Source organism: Pogoniulus pusillus, chromosome 16 (assembly GCF_015220805.1).
Source record: "Pogoniulus pusillus isolate bPogPus1 chromosome 16, bPogPus1.pri, whole genome shotgun sequence".
Classification (NCBI taxonomy): domain Eukaryota; kingdom Metazoa; phylum Chordata; class Aves; order Piciformes; family Lybiidae; genus Pogoniulus; species Pogoniulus pusillus.
Window position 1 is genome coordinate 24,802,286 of NC_087279.1, and position 13,375 is coordinate 24,815,660.

The window sequence follows — 13,375 nt, forward strand, 5'->3', positions numbered from 1 at the left end:
TGGCTGATTGTTGTGGTCCCTTCCAACCCTGACTGATTCTACAATTCTGTGACTTAGGCTTGACAATGACTGGGTGAAATAACACCTGGTAAAACAACTCTCCAGGTTCCAGGTGAAGTTGTCAAAGGTGGAAACGTGGAGGAAGTTGAAAACATTTGTGTAGAAGCTGTGGTTTTCCAAATGTTTGTGACATTTGGTCACTGTGAGTGTTCTCATCTCTGCAATAATGTGTTTTTAAGCCCTGGGAAGTGCTGAGATCTGAGAGGTCTTGCTGGGTGAGATTTCTCTTTGAAGAAATGTTTCCTGCCAGCATACAGGGGAGCTGCAGTTAAATTAATGAAGGCTCTATTGTGTAAGTCCGAGGAAAAGATGGGACTGAGAGCTTGGCATTGTCTAAACTTTCCCATCCAAAGCCCATTAGTCAAAACTTGTTCTCTCCATGGGACTTAAATTAGGCATGGAGTCACCTGTTCATGACCCCTGCAGCTTTGCACAGGACTGGATTTAACAGTGCTGGAAGGGCACATCCATGCTGTGCATGAGTACGAGAGGGAGAAATAAGACTAGCCTGCCCCAGGTTTTATTTTGAAGATGAACACTTTGGGGATGGTACTTAAAGCAGAAACTAGTGGTGGTAAGTACATGCACTGGACAGTTTCTGTCATCCCTGGAGACAATTTCCTTATTCAAATAGGTGTTAATGCTTCAGTTCTCCACTTCATAGAATCATAGAAGCACAGCCTGCTGACAAGCACATGTGGAAGGACTTGTTCACAACTTGAGTTGTGACCCACAGCAAATTACAGACCATGGAAACTTCGTTTTGCTTTGAGTTGGTCAAAAGGGCAGCTGTTATTTAGATGAAGGTTTATTGGTGTTTGAAGTGTTATGGGTCAAGAATTGCAGCTCCTTTGCTCAAAGAAGATGTGAAACCAAACAACAAGTATGTATTTTGTGTCTCTCTTAATCTTCCTGGTTGTGGAAAGGGTGAGGCAGTTCATCTTCCGTCTACAAATATAACTTCATGCTCACCACCTCCCCTGCTATCTAACATTCCCAACCCAAGACTTGTGATCAGAGATTAGAAACAATTATTTGGAGGGTGAAATACTTCACTAATCTTGTAGCCATCGCATCAAAAAGTACATTTTTTTTCTCTCCTGTTGGAAGGGAGATCTGGAAAACCAAAGAGTTTGAAGAGGCATAGAAAGCTGAAGGCTGAGATTTGTTGAAAGCCTCTAGCCTGAGAGGGAAATTTCTCTTTTTTTCCCAGAGTCCAGAGGATATCAGTGTCATTTAAGATCTGACTACCTTATTATTTTAATATTTCAGTTATCCAAGGAATGAAAAAGGACATGTTTCACGTTTCAGATGAAAAAGAGCTTTCTACTTAGAAGGAAGCATCTGACACCTAATCTGAGGTGCTCAGATTGTCATATTTTTTAACCCATTTCAGGAAGCACTATTAAAAAAACACAACAAAACCTCAAACAAACCCAAACACAACCTCCCAAAACCAACTCCCCAACCACCAAGCCAAAATCCAACAACAACAAACAAATCTGAGCTATAAGCTAGCTTTTGTCTGCAGGACTGTAGTTGGAGCTAATGTAGAGTGTACTAGAAAAAACCTCAACGAGCAAGCACTGCAAAACTTCAAACCCCTCATTCTTGTTTCTTCTCTTTGAACAGAACTCGCTCCACTTCTCTTGCTCTTTCTGCATTGTGTTGGGGCAGGCAATCCTGCCCTTCGAGAATGGGGTAAGAGGTTAGGGGTTTGTTACCAGATTGCCTGCAGCCTAAACATATATTCCTTGATAAATCATAGTCTCTTTATGGTCATCTTTGTGCAGCAGCTCTCCCCCCTAGATGGGTCAGTGATTGTCTGGCACAGGTATTGTGAGCTTTAGTTTAAAGTCTCTCTTCATACAGAATTGTGTAGTGCAATAAGTTAGATTCTTAGCTAAGAATAAAGTTATGCAGATGGCATTTAAGAGTAACTCTCTCCAGGTACGTTCCTTTAGTTCTGTGTTGAGTATTGCATTTACAGGGTGAACACCAGTTAAAGCATCCCAGCCTACACAGACAACTGAAGTAATTAGAGTCAACCTCCTACTTGGGAAATTTATGATTAAAATCTTCTAGAAAGAGTTCTAAATGGTTTTCCACTGCAACACAGCTTACACTTAGTGCAGCTTACACTATGTTTCTGTACCCATTTTTCAAACCAGGCTTAGTTGTGCAATCCAGAGCTTCGCTTGGAGTCAGCGAGTGCACCAGCCACTGACATATTCCACTGCAGTTCTCTGTCCTCTCCTGCTTTGTAGCAGAGCGATCAGCTAATTTCTAAGTGGAAAAAGATTGATCTTGATGCTCACACAAGCCCAGGTTAGTGTAGAGAACAGATCTGCTTGTTAGTCAGGAGCACATCCGGTGCCAGCATCTTAATAGAATGGGCTCTTTGTCTTTGCTGTCTGGTAGCCTGTGGTAAGAGCATGGGTAATGTTTGTCTGTTATTACAGAGGAGTGTTTGGAGCGTATGGTTGCAGGAGCTTTTAAGAGTGTGGGTCACCTGTACAAGGTGCATGCCAAGCTGTGTGAGGAAATGCTATCTCAGGCTGCTCTCCACAGAGGTACAAAGCTGCTAATAGTGTTGTACCAGCTGTGTCTCAGGGGCTGAGGAAAAACTGCTATCTATCAACCCAATTTAAATACCCAGAGCAAGCCATTAATAGCTGCTGTGACCCTGGTCTGTCCTCTTTCACATTTTTCTGCATCCATCTCCTGCACAGATCGTGACTGTGGGACAGGTGCCTGAAAGAAATGCACATCTTATCTTTGAGTCTCTGCTAAATCCTGCAAAATCAGTCATGGAGAAAATGGTTAGCCTGGAGCACAAAGTATGGAAGCAAAAGGCTGTTAATCTAAGTAAGATATGTTAATGTTTGGATAATAATGTAACTCTGAAGATCAGGAGGAGTTGTGCTCTTTTCTAAAGATGTTGTCATTGACTTATGTTTGGCTTTGCCTAAAGAAAAGCACATACTGAACAGAGGAGCAAGGACCTGCTGGTGAACTAGAACTGGTGCCATGGTGGTTTGGAGACGTGTGCTTACTCCAGAAATTGCAGTGGGTTCCTTTAGTGCAACCAACTACTTCAGATTATGTGTCACATTAACCACAAAATCATTACAAATTACAAATGTTCATTTGGCTTTCTTTGGGGGTTCTCTTCAGCCATTTTCTTGATAGGCTGTTTGCTTCCCTGAGCAAACAGTGAGCTGTGTATGTCTTGCAGCCTGCAGAGTTCCTTGGCTATTGAATCATGAAGGCCTGCATGTCCTGCTTGCACCAAAGCCCATTATAAGCAGGGCTGTATCCTCTCTTCATTCTTCTTTTTATGTCTTGTGTTGTTATGTGGAGAGAAATCCTCAATAGCCTTGTGCTGATGAATTAGACGAGCACTGCCTAATTCTGAGCAGCTGCTCTTGAGTAGGACTGGCCCCTGTGATAGTTTGCCCCCCCCACCTCCCCTACTCTTATGAAATCACCCAGACTAGACTCAGCCAAGCTGGAAATTAGAATGAAGCTTTGTATTTACAGCTTAGCACAATATACAAACAGGTATTTACAATAACTACAGCTATAGACAGAAATACACAAGTTTAAAAGGTAATACAGGAACACAGCAGCCCTCCCAGAAACCAGAGTCCCCAGGAGGGGCTCCCAACCACTCTTCCACCTCCTTTCCATCCCTCTACCTTATCCCAGTCTTTGCCTTATGTTCAGGGTGAGTTTGGAGAATCAGCCAAGGGAATTAGGAAGCAGAGGGATTAGTTACACAGCAGGTTAGAGAGAGAAGGGAGACAGCCAGAGCCAGAGAGTGGCTCTGTTAGCTGTATTTATGTTCTTGTCTTTATCCATCTCAGCAAGCCTATGAGTGCAGCAGACATCAGCATTGTTTCCTTTTCACAGCCTAGAATCCAATTCCTCTCACTAAAATATCCCAGCTGTGCTCTAACTAGCACAGCCCCTGTGCAGAAGTTAGTGCTTTCAGGGGAGGTGTTTCCAGTAGACTTGGATGAGCCCATGCTAAAGCAGCAGATGTCAGACCTATGGAAGCGAGCTGTTTACGCTGGTATTAGCCTGGCTTTGCTGGGACAGAATCCTGGGCCAGCCACGGGCTGCAGACCGTTGGCAGCCTGGAATCAGCTGAGGCAGTTGCCTCAGCTTCCCACAGGTGTATCCCAGACTGAGAACGTGATGCCCACTAGGAAGAGGGCAGTTTGCTGAGGCTGGGGGTCTCCTGCTTGGCTTCCTGATGACCTGCTCCTCTTCTTTCTCAGGCTTGCTTTCTGTTTAGTGTGACCACTGTACATGCACTGGGCTCAGCATAGCTTTGTGTACTCCATCTTGGCGTTGGTATTAGTATGGCTCTTCCCTCAAAGGCATTTTTGTTTGAACCTGCAGGTCTCTCCTTCTCTGCTGGGAAGGGTTTCATCAAGTGACAGAGCAGCTGCCCTGGTTTGGTCCCAGGTACGGGCTAAACGTGGACCCGTGTGTGTAAAGGGGCTTTGTGTTGCCTTCAGGTCACTTTTGACACTTCAGCAGTTGCGTTGGTGGTTCTTCACAGTCAGTTGGGACATCGGTCAGAACAGCCAGGAAAAGTCTGGTTCTGAAGCGAATTCGCCCAGGAGATGGCAGCATTGATGCATGCGAGGAGCATCCAAGGGTTGAAATACTTTCGCCCTGCGCTAACAGAGGAAAAGAATTACCTTCGTTTAATTGGCAGACAGACTCTCTTAGCAATACACAGATAAACATGAAGGAAGGGCTCCAAGTCTTCGGGTTCTTTTCCTAATCGGTAGTGCAGGTCACTAAAATGCACTTAGGTTTGCATCTAAATACTAGACCCAGCCTTTGACCTGGTACCGATTTAAGACAAGGAGTTTGACATGCAGCAGTGTTTTGTTCAGAAGTGCTTCTCGTGTTAAAAGGCCAGAAGGGCAGTGGATGCTACAACTGTCAGTTCTGCACACCTGCTCTGGGAAGTAACAGCAGCTCAGCTGTAGCTGTGAAATTGGGTTTGTTCGAGTTCAAATCTGAAATTCCTCGAGCCTTTTGTTTCAGTGCTGTAGCCTTTTTGCTCTTATAGTATGTACACATGTGCACCGACATGGGGGCGAGTCTGAGAGCTGGAGAACTGCACTACCTGGCGTGGTAAATAAGGAAGGAGCTTGTATCACACAGTATCACAGTATCATCAGGGTTGGAAGAGACCTCACAGATCATCAAGTCCAACCCTTTACCACAGAGCTCAAGGCTAGACCATGGCACCAAGTGCCACGTCCAACCTTGCCTTGAAGTGCCCCAGGGACGGCGACTCCACCACCTCCCCAGGCAGCCCATTCCAGTGTCCAATGACTCTCTCAGTGAAGAACTTTCTCCTCACCTCAAGCCTAAATCTCCCCTGGCGCAGCCTGAGGCTGTGTCCTCTTGTTCTGGTGCTGGCCACCTGAGAGAAGAGAGCAACCTCTTCCTGAAGAATTAGTTCAGGACCTGCTGAGCCATCTGGACACCCACAAGTCCATGGGACCAGATGGGATCCATCCCAGGGTGCTGAGAGAGCTGGCAGCTGAGCTGGCCAAGCTGCTCTCCATCATTTTCCAGCAGTCCTGGCTCACCGGAGAGGTCCCAGGAGACTGGAAAATGGCCAACGTGGTCCCCATCCACAAGAAGGGTCAGATGGAGGAACCTGGGAACTACAGACCTGTCAGCCTGACCTCAGTACCAGGGAAACTGATGGAACATGTTATCTTGGGGGTGATAAGAGCACACCTAAGGGATGGCAAAGGGCTCAGGTCCAGCCAGCATGGGTTTAGGAAGGGCAGATCCTGCCTCTCCAACCTGATCTCCTTCTATGATCAGGTGAGCCGCTTGGTGGATGTGGGGAGGCCTGGGGATGTGGTCTATCTGGACTTCAGCAAGGCCTTTGACACTGTCCCCCACAGCAAACTGCTGGCTAAGCTGTCGGCCCATGGCTTGGATAGCAACACTCTGTGCTGGGTTAGGAACTGGCTGGAGGGCTGGACCCAGAGAGTGGTGGTGAATGGTGCCACATCCAGCTGGCGGCATCCGGTTTCCCCCAAACTCAGTCTGTAGGATCTTGATTCTGTCTTTATGCTCTCAAAGATGAGGATAACTCCAGGCTCTAGAGCTTGCTTGGGAAAATGAGTGTGGCCCCTATCAACAGGGCACTATGCCTTAATGCCATCCAAGGTAGCTAGGGCCCAGTTCTCGGCCCTCTGCATGGCTGACTGTGCAGATGCTCAGCAGAGAGCTCATTTGTCACAGGGTCATCCCCAGAATTGGTAGGATGCACCAGAATGGCCTCAGTCTGGCAGGCTGTATTTTGCTCTTCTGTGGCAAGGAACTGGCCACAACTATGTGAATAGCCAAGAGATTAAAAAGCAATTTCTTTCTGGGATCCCGGTGGTTAGGGAGGTGAACAGAGCCCCACTGAGTGGCCAGTTGCTGTGGAGCAGACACACAATGCTCTTTCACGCTTCTGCAATTTTCCTTATAGCAAAATTTTAGGTGCCTGAAAACTGAAGTCTGAATTCTCTTGGGGCAGCAATTACCGTACTGCTTCTGCGTGAACATAGTTAGCTAAGAAAGTAAACCCTGGAGATGTGAGTTGTGTTCTTTTTAGCTTTGGAAGACACCACAGTGATCGAGATCTGAGTGTAACGGATTAGAGATTTTTCTGCACCCATCTGTCCTCGTTGTTTGTTGTTTGGTTTTTTTTAACTCTGGGCTGATAAGGTATTTGTGAGAGTATTTCTCTATACTCCCCTTCAGAGGCCCACATCTGACATCAAAAGGCTGCTTGATTTGTTATTGATAGTAAGATACACATGTAGGAACGAATAAGGTAACAGGTTGGAAGCTCAGGAGCACAGTGAAAATGTCAGCGTTCGGTCTGATGTTGGCAGTTGCAGCTGGTGGCTTCGTTAGTGCCAGAAGTGCCCTCTGAAGCCGCTCTGACAGCGCAGCCCAGGTGACACGAGCCTTTAGTTCCTTTCAGAACAGCGCAGTGCAATCACCGGGTTTGTTCTTGTGCAGCCACAGGCTCCCTTGCAAGCGCACATTCAAATGGGAGAGACATCAAAGTTAATACGAAATGAAATGCTCCCCGAATGGTCTGGGGGGAAATGGAGACATGACTTTGTAGCCACCCTTCTCCTGCCAGACCTGCAGCACCCCAGATGTCAGGGAGCCACGCTGCGCGCTTTGTCTGGGCTTGATGGACTAGATTGTTTTCATCCCAGCCTTTTTAGAGCTTTCCTCCTGCCTCCGTGTTTTTAAGGAATAAAAAGCTAATATAAGGACACGGAGTGTTATGAAGCATGAAGTTCTATAAATATTTATGCTGAACTATCAAAAAACTTGACAGTTCTTATTTTCTTGACAGATTGGGGTCACTTGTTATTTTTGACCCTGAGAATTGAAGAGCACGTGGAGTTAGATCTGTTTGTAATGACTTTTGGATGTTGTTGCCTGGTATACTTGTAGGAATGAAACAGGAGAACAAACTTTTCTCTGGGTGCCTTTGTGAAAATGGAATTTAAACCTTGTACTGTCACCCACAAGTGACCACTCAAGGTACTGTCGCTGTGCAGTCTGGCAGTGAGTTCATGGACTTTGTTTGGCACATGGAGGTTTCTGAGTTAGCTTCAGAATAGGCAGTTTTCGTCTAGGTTGCTCTAGCCCGAAGTGCTCGGTGATCACCTTTACCTGTAGGAGCCACAGCGTGTCTCTGAGCCCGGTGCTGGATGGAGTCAAGGAGAGCTAAAAGCCTGGTGAAGGCTGACAGTGTCTCCAGTGTTTTGCCACCATCGCTGCACTGCTTTAAATAGCCCTGGGGCCAGCTAAAGCAAATGCTTTGTAGAAGTGTAAGTGCTGATCAACAGGCGGTTTTTTTGAGAGATAAAAGGCTTGTAACTATCAGAGACTTTCAGGATCCTCATTCCTGAGATTATGTGCACATGAGCTTGACTCCTGCCTGAAGCTGAAGTGGCCAGACCTGGCATTTTCAGAAAAGCTGGAGGCTTGTGGCAACAGCCACATTATTGTGCTCAGCTGCAAGGGCTTTACTCGCCTGGGAAACTCATCGTGTAGGAACGGTGCAATCTGATGGTTCACCTTGAGTGAAATCCAGCATGTGGTAAGCCTTGACTGTATTGTGTGCCGCTGAAGCTAAGCAGTGTCTCTTGCTGTCATCACTAGAGGGCACAAAGGACCTTCCTAGGAAAGAAGTTTCTTGTTCTTCCAGTCCTGAATCTCCACTTTAGATCTCTGAAAGTGGGGAGGGAAGAATTCCTGTGGCTTTTTTACTTAATTAGTGTTTTTTCACCACCCAAAGCTGCTTCTGGTTTGTGAGTTAAAAATGTCAAGGATACTCCATTTTTTCTTTTGATGTAGTTTTGTGTGCAGAAAGCATGCAGCTCTCAGAGCGAGCGCAGAAGTTGTTCACAGACAGCTTTTGAGTTCAGCTCGCATAACTGCAAGTGTTATTTCCTCGATTCTCAGGTTTCTGTGCTCAGAACGATCTCCAGGTGCTTTCCAGTTTGACAAGTGATGTAGCAGGAGAAATTGCTCTCTGAACGTAAGCTTCTTTTGCAGGTTGCATGCCTCATACGAGTCCCGGCCGAGGTTGTCAAGCAAAGGGCACAGGTGTCTCCTTCCTCCAGCACCCTCCGGATTCTCTCTCACACCTTGTATCATGAGGTGAGTTCAGAGTGAAATTTCAAAGCACCTGCTTCACTCTTCCCACTCACGCCATACGTGTGCAGAAGCATCCCTACAGCGCTGTTCCAGCTGTGTGCTCTCCTAGCACCTTCCCATCTATTCTTCTGCCGTTGAAAGCAGTTGGCATGTTATGTTTGGGGGAGCCACACCCACACCTCCCCCCTCTGCGTGCACTTACATGCACACTCTAAAATACTTCTTCCTTCTCTCTCTACGTGATGTACCTATATTATAAAACAGAACAAACCCAACAAAACCCAACCAAACAACAAAGCCAAAAAAAAAAGATGGAATTTAGCTTTCTTGCCTCCCGAGTTCTGCTTGCGTTGTGCAGACATTCCTTGTGTGGAACAAGAGAACATCAAGTTTCTGTAATCCAGAGTTTGCTGAATGGTTTCTAGTTTTTTAAGCAGGCTTTGGAGAGAGTATCCTAAAGGTACGGTTTCAGAGAGGCTCTGTAGGAGCTCTGCCAATTAGTGCCCATCTAGCTTTAGAAAAACAAGAGCTTTTTGTCGTCTGTTCAGTAGTTCTGCTGCCTGTCCCTGTAGAATGCTGTTCACCAGCGTTTTCAAGGAGTCTCACAAGGGATGAGAAATCTTACACACATTTCTGTGTATGGGAGACAGAAATATGATCTTTAAGTGATCTACCTGATTTTTATTTGCTCATAAAGGAAAACTATTGTGATAACTTTGCACAAGAGGGTTGCTGAAACTTCCTTCTGTGACTTGGACATTCAGCTCTAAAAGCTGCATCTGGTTTTCCCCTTCTTTCTAGCTGGCCAGAGAAATGTAAGACTTTCCAAACACTGAATAAACTGTCCTAGAAGACACTAAACATAATTTCATAAACACTTTCAAAGCAATTCAATTGTTTTGAATGTTATCAGCTAGTTAAAACTACAGAATATTTGCCTTGATAAAAGCTCTGAATGAAGGCCGAGGAAGTGAACACAGGAAGCTGTTATCCTATGGGCTCATTTTACAGTTTCAAAGTGGTTATGGCATAGTGGAGACTTCCAGAAAAAAACCTTGGGCCAGTAAAACTTGATGTCACATCTCTGTGCCTTCTTGCCCTTCCCATTTTAACTGCAAAGGGTATTTTTTTTTGTCTTTACTGATTATTCTGAACAATAGTTAAATGATCTTTGAAATGAATCTAAAATCTTCTGGCACTGTAAACCATGGGATTCAGTAGACAACTTCCTAACCAATATAGTCAATTTGCAAGAAGTTCAGCTCTGACACTCGGAAGGCTGTAATGCTTGCCTGCTGATCACCGCTAAGTTGTGGTCTTTGGCAGGCTAATTCCCTACAGCTGATGCTTTCTTTTGTTGTTTCACAGGGTATTCGAGGACTTTATCGGGGTTATAAAAGCACAGTACTAAGAGAGGTAAAACATTTGTCATTCTTTTTTTTCCGTTCTTTATTAAAAAATGGATTCCTTAACTTTGTTTTATGTCAAGAGCAGTACAACTGAGATCAGTTACTCTAACCATGAGCTCTAAATCCTTGTGTATTTCATTCTGGGTAAAGTACTAGCCTGGAGTTCAAGTAGAATACTGGTAACCTGCACTAGGAAAAAGTCATCTGCCATCCTGTCTCTTAGTTCTGTTGCTGCTAAATCATAAAAAGGTGGAAATGTGTATGTTCAGATGATGAAAACTATAAAGCAAGACTGAAGGAAGTTTCCAGTACTTTATGATTGCATCATGCGAAATATCTATGCCAACAATGGTGAACTGGTGGCAGCAGGCCAACTTTGGCACAGACAGATTTAGACCTTCTTTAAATATATTTGTCATCAGATATACCAGGGGATTATCTATCATCTGTATACAGGGAGGATTGTGCTCTCTTTATTCAATGTGTGGAAAAAAACCGCATTTAGCTGTTGAGTCTGTGATATGGCATTACTTAACTGTAGATCAGAAATACTTCACTGTTGGAAAAAAACGTGGGGGTTAAAATATTTTGGCCTAAACTAAACTCTTTTCATAAATGTGCTGTGAATTACAGGGTTAGTGTCATGGAAGTGTTTGATATGCTATGTGAACTGAAGGCAAGTTATAAACAGTAGAAAACCACACTGATCAGCTCCCAGGCTAAAACTGTTTTGGAATCGGTTCCCAGGAGGTCATCTTTGACAAAGAAGTAGTTGTACCATGAGTACCTCAAAGAGGTGAGGCTTAGGGTGACGAAGCTGGTGAGGGGCCTGGAGCACAGCCCTATGAGGAGAGGCTGAGGGAGCTGGGGGTGTGCAGCCTGCAGAAGAGGAGGCTCAGGACTGACTTCATTGCTGTCTACAACTACCTGAAGGGAGGCTGTAGCCAGGTGGGGTTGGTCTCTTCTGCCAGGCAACTAGCAACAGAAGAAGGGCGCACAGTCTCAAGTTGTGCCAGGGGAGGTCTAGGCTGGATGTGAGGAGGAAGTTGTTGTCAGAGAGAGTGATATTGGAATGGGTTGCTGTCCCTGGAGGTGTTCAAGGCTGGCTGGGGCACTTAGTGCCATGGTCTGGTTGATTGGCCAGGGCTAGGTGCTAGGTTGGACTGGCTGAGCTTGGAGGTCTCTTCCAACCTGGTTGATTCTATGATTCCTATGAAAACGTAACGCTCTTGTCCAGGAAGGCTTCTTTATATTCTGTGTTCAGTGTCATGTGTGCAGATTTGTTATTTGTTGTTATTATATATTATTTGTTGTTATTTGTTAGTTATTTATCCCTTATTTAACTCAACTTAGTAAACTGTGTTTGGATCTCTACCATGTTTGTTTTTCAAGCACAAGACCTGTTGGCTGTGTTGCCAGTGATAGTAAAGGCAGCTGCAGAGGCTTTTTCAGCCTTTGTTCTGTAGTTTTGCTTTTAAAGTCCTTCCTTCATTCTGAAAACTGGTTTTAGAACTGTTATGTTAACTGTCTCTTGTTACAGTTACTGAGTAAAGATAGATATTGCCTAAAAAAAGAAATACCCAATTTAGTGTTCCTTAGAGTGCTGACAAGTGCTAACACACCACAGTCTATTTTAGCAGTTTCGTGTGCTTAAAAAATTAGTTATTTGTGCAGAGCTGCCACCTGCTTTTCTGCAGCATGACCTCCCCCCAGCTCCATCCTGCACTTATTTTCTGGCTCACTAAACATGTGTTACGCACTCGGCTTGCACTTGGAGGCGAGCGGAAAAAGCCAGCGAATCATTTTGATTTCTCTGAGCGGTTCTGAAGAGATGAATACATTTAGAGCCCATCTCACACCGATTTTGCATACTAACAGGTAGATAAAGCACACGCTTACTGCTGGGTGCTATCCTCCTCAAAATCTGTTTTGACATATGTCAGGGTGGTAATTAATTTGCAGCCCCTCTTGGTGGCGCAGTGTGTGACCCCGCGGAGATGACGTTGTTTACTCAAAATGGCAGCGCTTTGTTGGGGCTTTAATGGGGGTTCTCTCTGCTGTGTGTAGCCATAAAAGAGCCTTCAGAACCCATTTCAGCTGAAGCGTTGCTCTGGGGGAGAGACTGTCCAACAGAATGAGCAGTAAATGATTTCCAAACGAAATGTGCTTTCTCTTCAAAATGAAACAAATCAGAGGTGATGCTCAGAAAAAACTGTTTGAAATTAATGCTGTAAGGCTGTTGCATTTCCCTGCCACTAAGTATTGTAAAGCAGTGTCCACCTGAGTAAGAGCAGCATATCGAACCTTCAGCTACAACTGGTGCAAGCCTGACATTTAATCTTGGTATCTTCCCTTATAGAGTCATAGAATCAATCAATCACTCTCTCTGGCAACAACTTCCTCCTCACATCCAGCCTAGACCTCCCCTGCCACAACTTGAGACCGTGTCCCCTTCTTCTGTTGCTGGTTGCCTGCAACCCCACCTGGCTACAATCTCCCTTCAGGTAGTTGTAGACAGCAATGAGGTCTGCCCTGAGCCTCCTCTTCTGCAGGCTGCACACCCCCAGCTCCCTCAGCCTCTCCTCACAGGGCTGTGCTCCAGGCCCCTCCCCAGCTTCATCCTTTAAGGGAAGTCTTTGTTTTCAGATAAAAATCTGGATTGATTTATTAGGAGACACATCCAGGTAGCTGCATAGCTTATGCAGACCAGTGTTGAATCCCAGCTGACTTTCACGCTTTCAGAGCATACACTTTCAGAGCTTTGCTTCTTTGCTTGCACAAACCCCTTTGTTTAGTCACAGTGGAGTGGGAGTCTTGGGAAGAGTGGCCTCAGAGCATGATTTTTCACCCCCAAAAACTGGAGGAGTCTGTGAATATAGATGCTTGTCAGATGATGATATTCTTGCACGAGTGACATTCTTCAGCTAGAATTTAGGAGAGTTTGATTGTTGCAATGGGTTAAAATTTTGCATCTGATTTTTACATAATTTAGCATAGATTACATTTTCTTTCTTCTGTTTTAAATTTGTACATTCTGTGATGTTATATAAAGCATATTTCAGTGCCTGGACAGTCCAATTGTTTGGACAGAAGTGAAAATGAGTTTGTTTATAAAGGGAGCACAATGTTACAGCCTCATCCTTTTTACTGTAGTGTAGTAGATGTTTTCGAGACAGACT

At 45.0% G+C, this 13,375-nt stretch overlaps 1 protein-coding gene across 3 annotated transcripts in view; it reads left to right on the forward strand.

Moving 5' to 3' along the window:
• SLC25A26 (solute carrier family 25 member 26) overlaps positions 1–13,375 on the forward strand; it is a 104,524-nt gene that overhangs the window by 18,304 nt on the left and 72,845 nt on the right. For all 3 annotated transcript variants that reach the window (XM_064157039.1, XM_064157038.1, XM_064157037.1), the window contains 2 exons: positions 8,686–8,790; positions 10,156–10,203. In XM_064157039.1, coding sequence (XP_064013109.1) covers positions 8,686–8,790; positions 10,156–10,203 — 153 coding nt within the window. The remainder of the gene's footprint in view (positions 1–8,685; positions 8,791–10,155; positions 10,204–13,375) is intronic.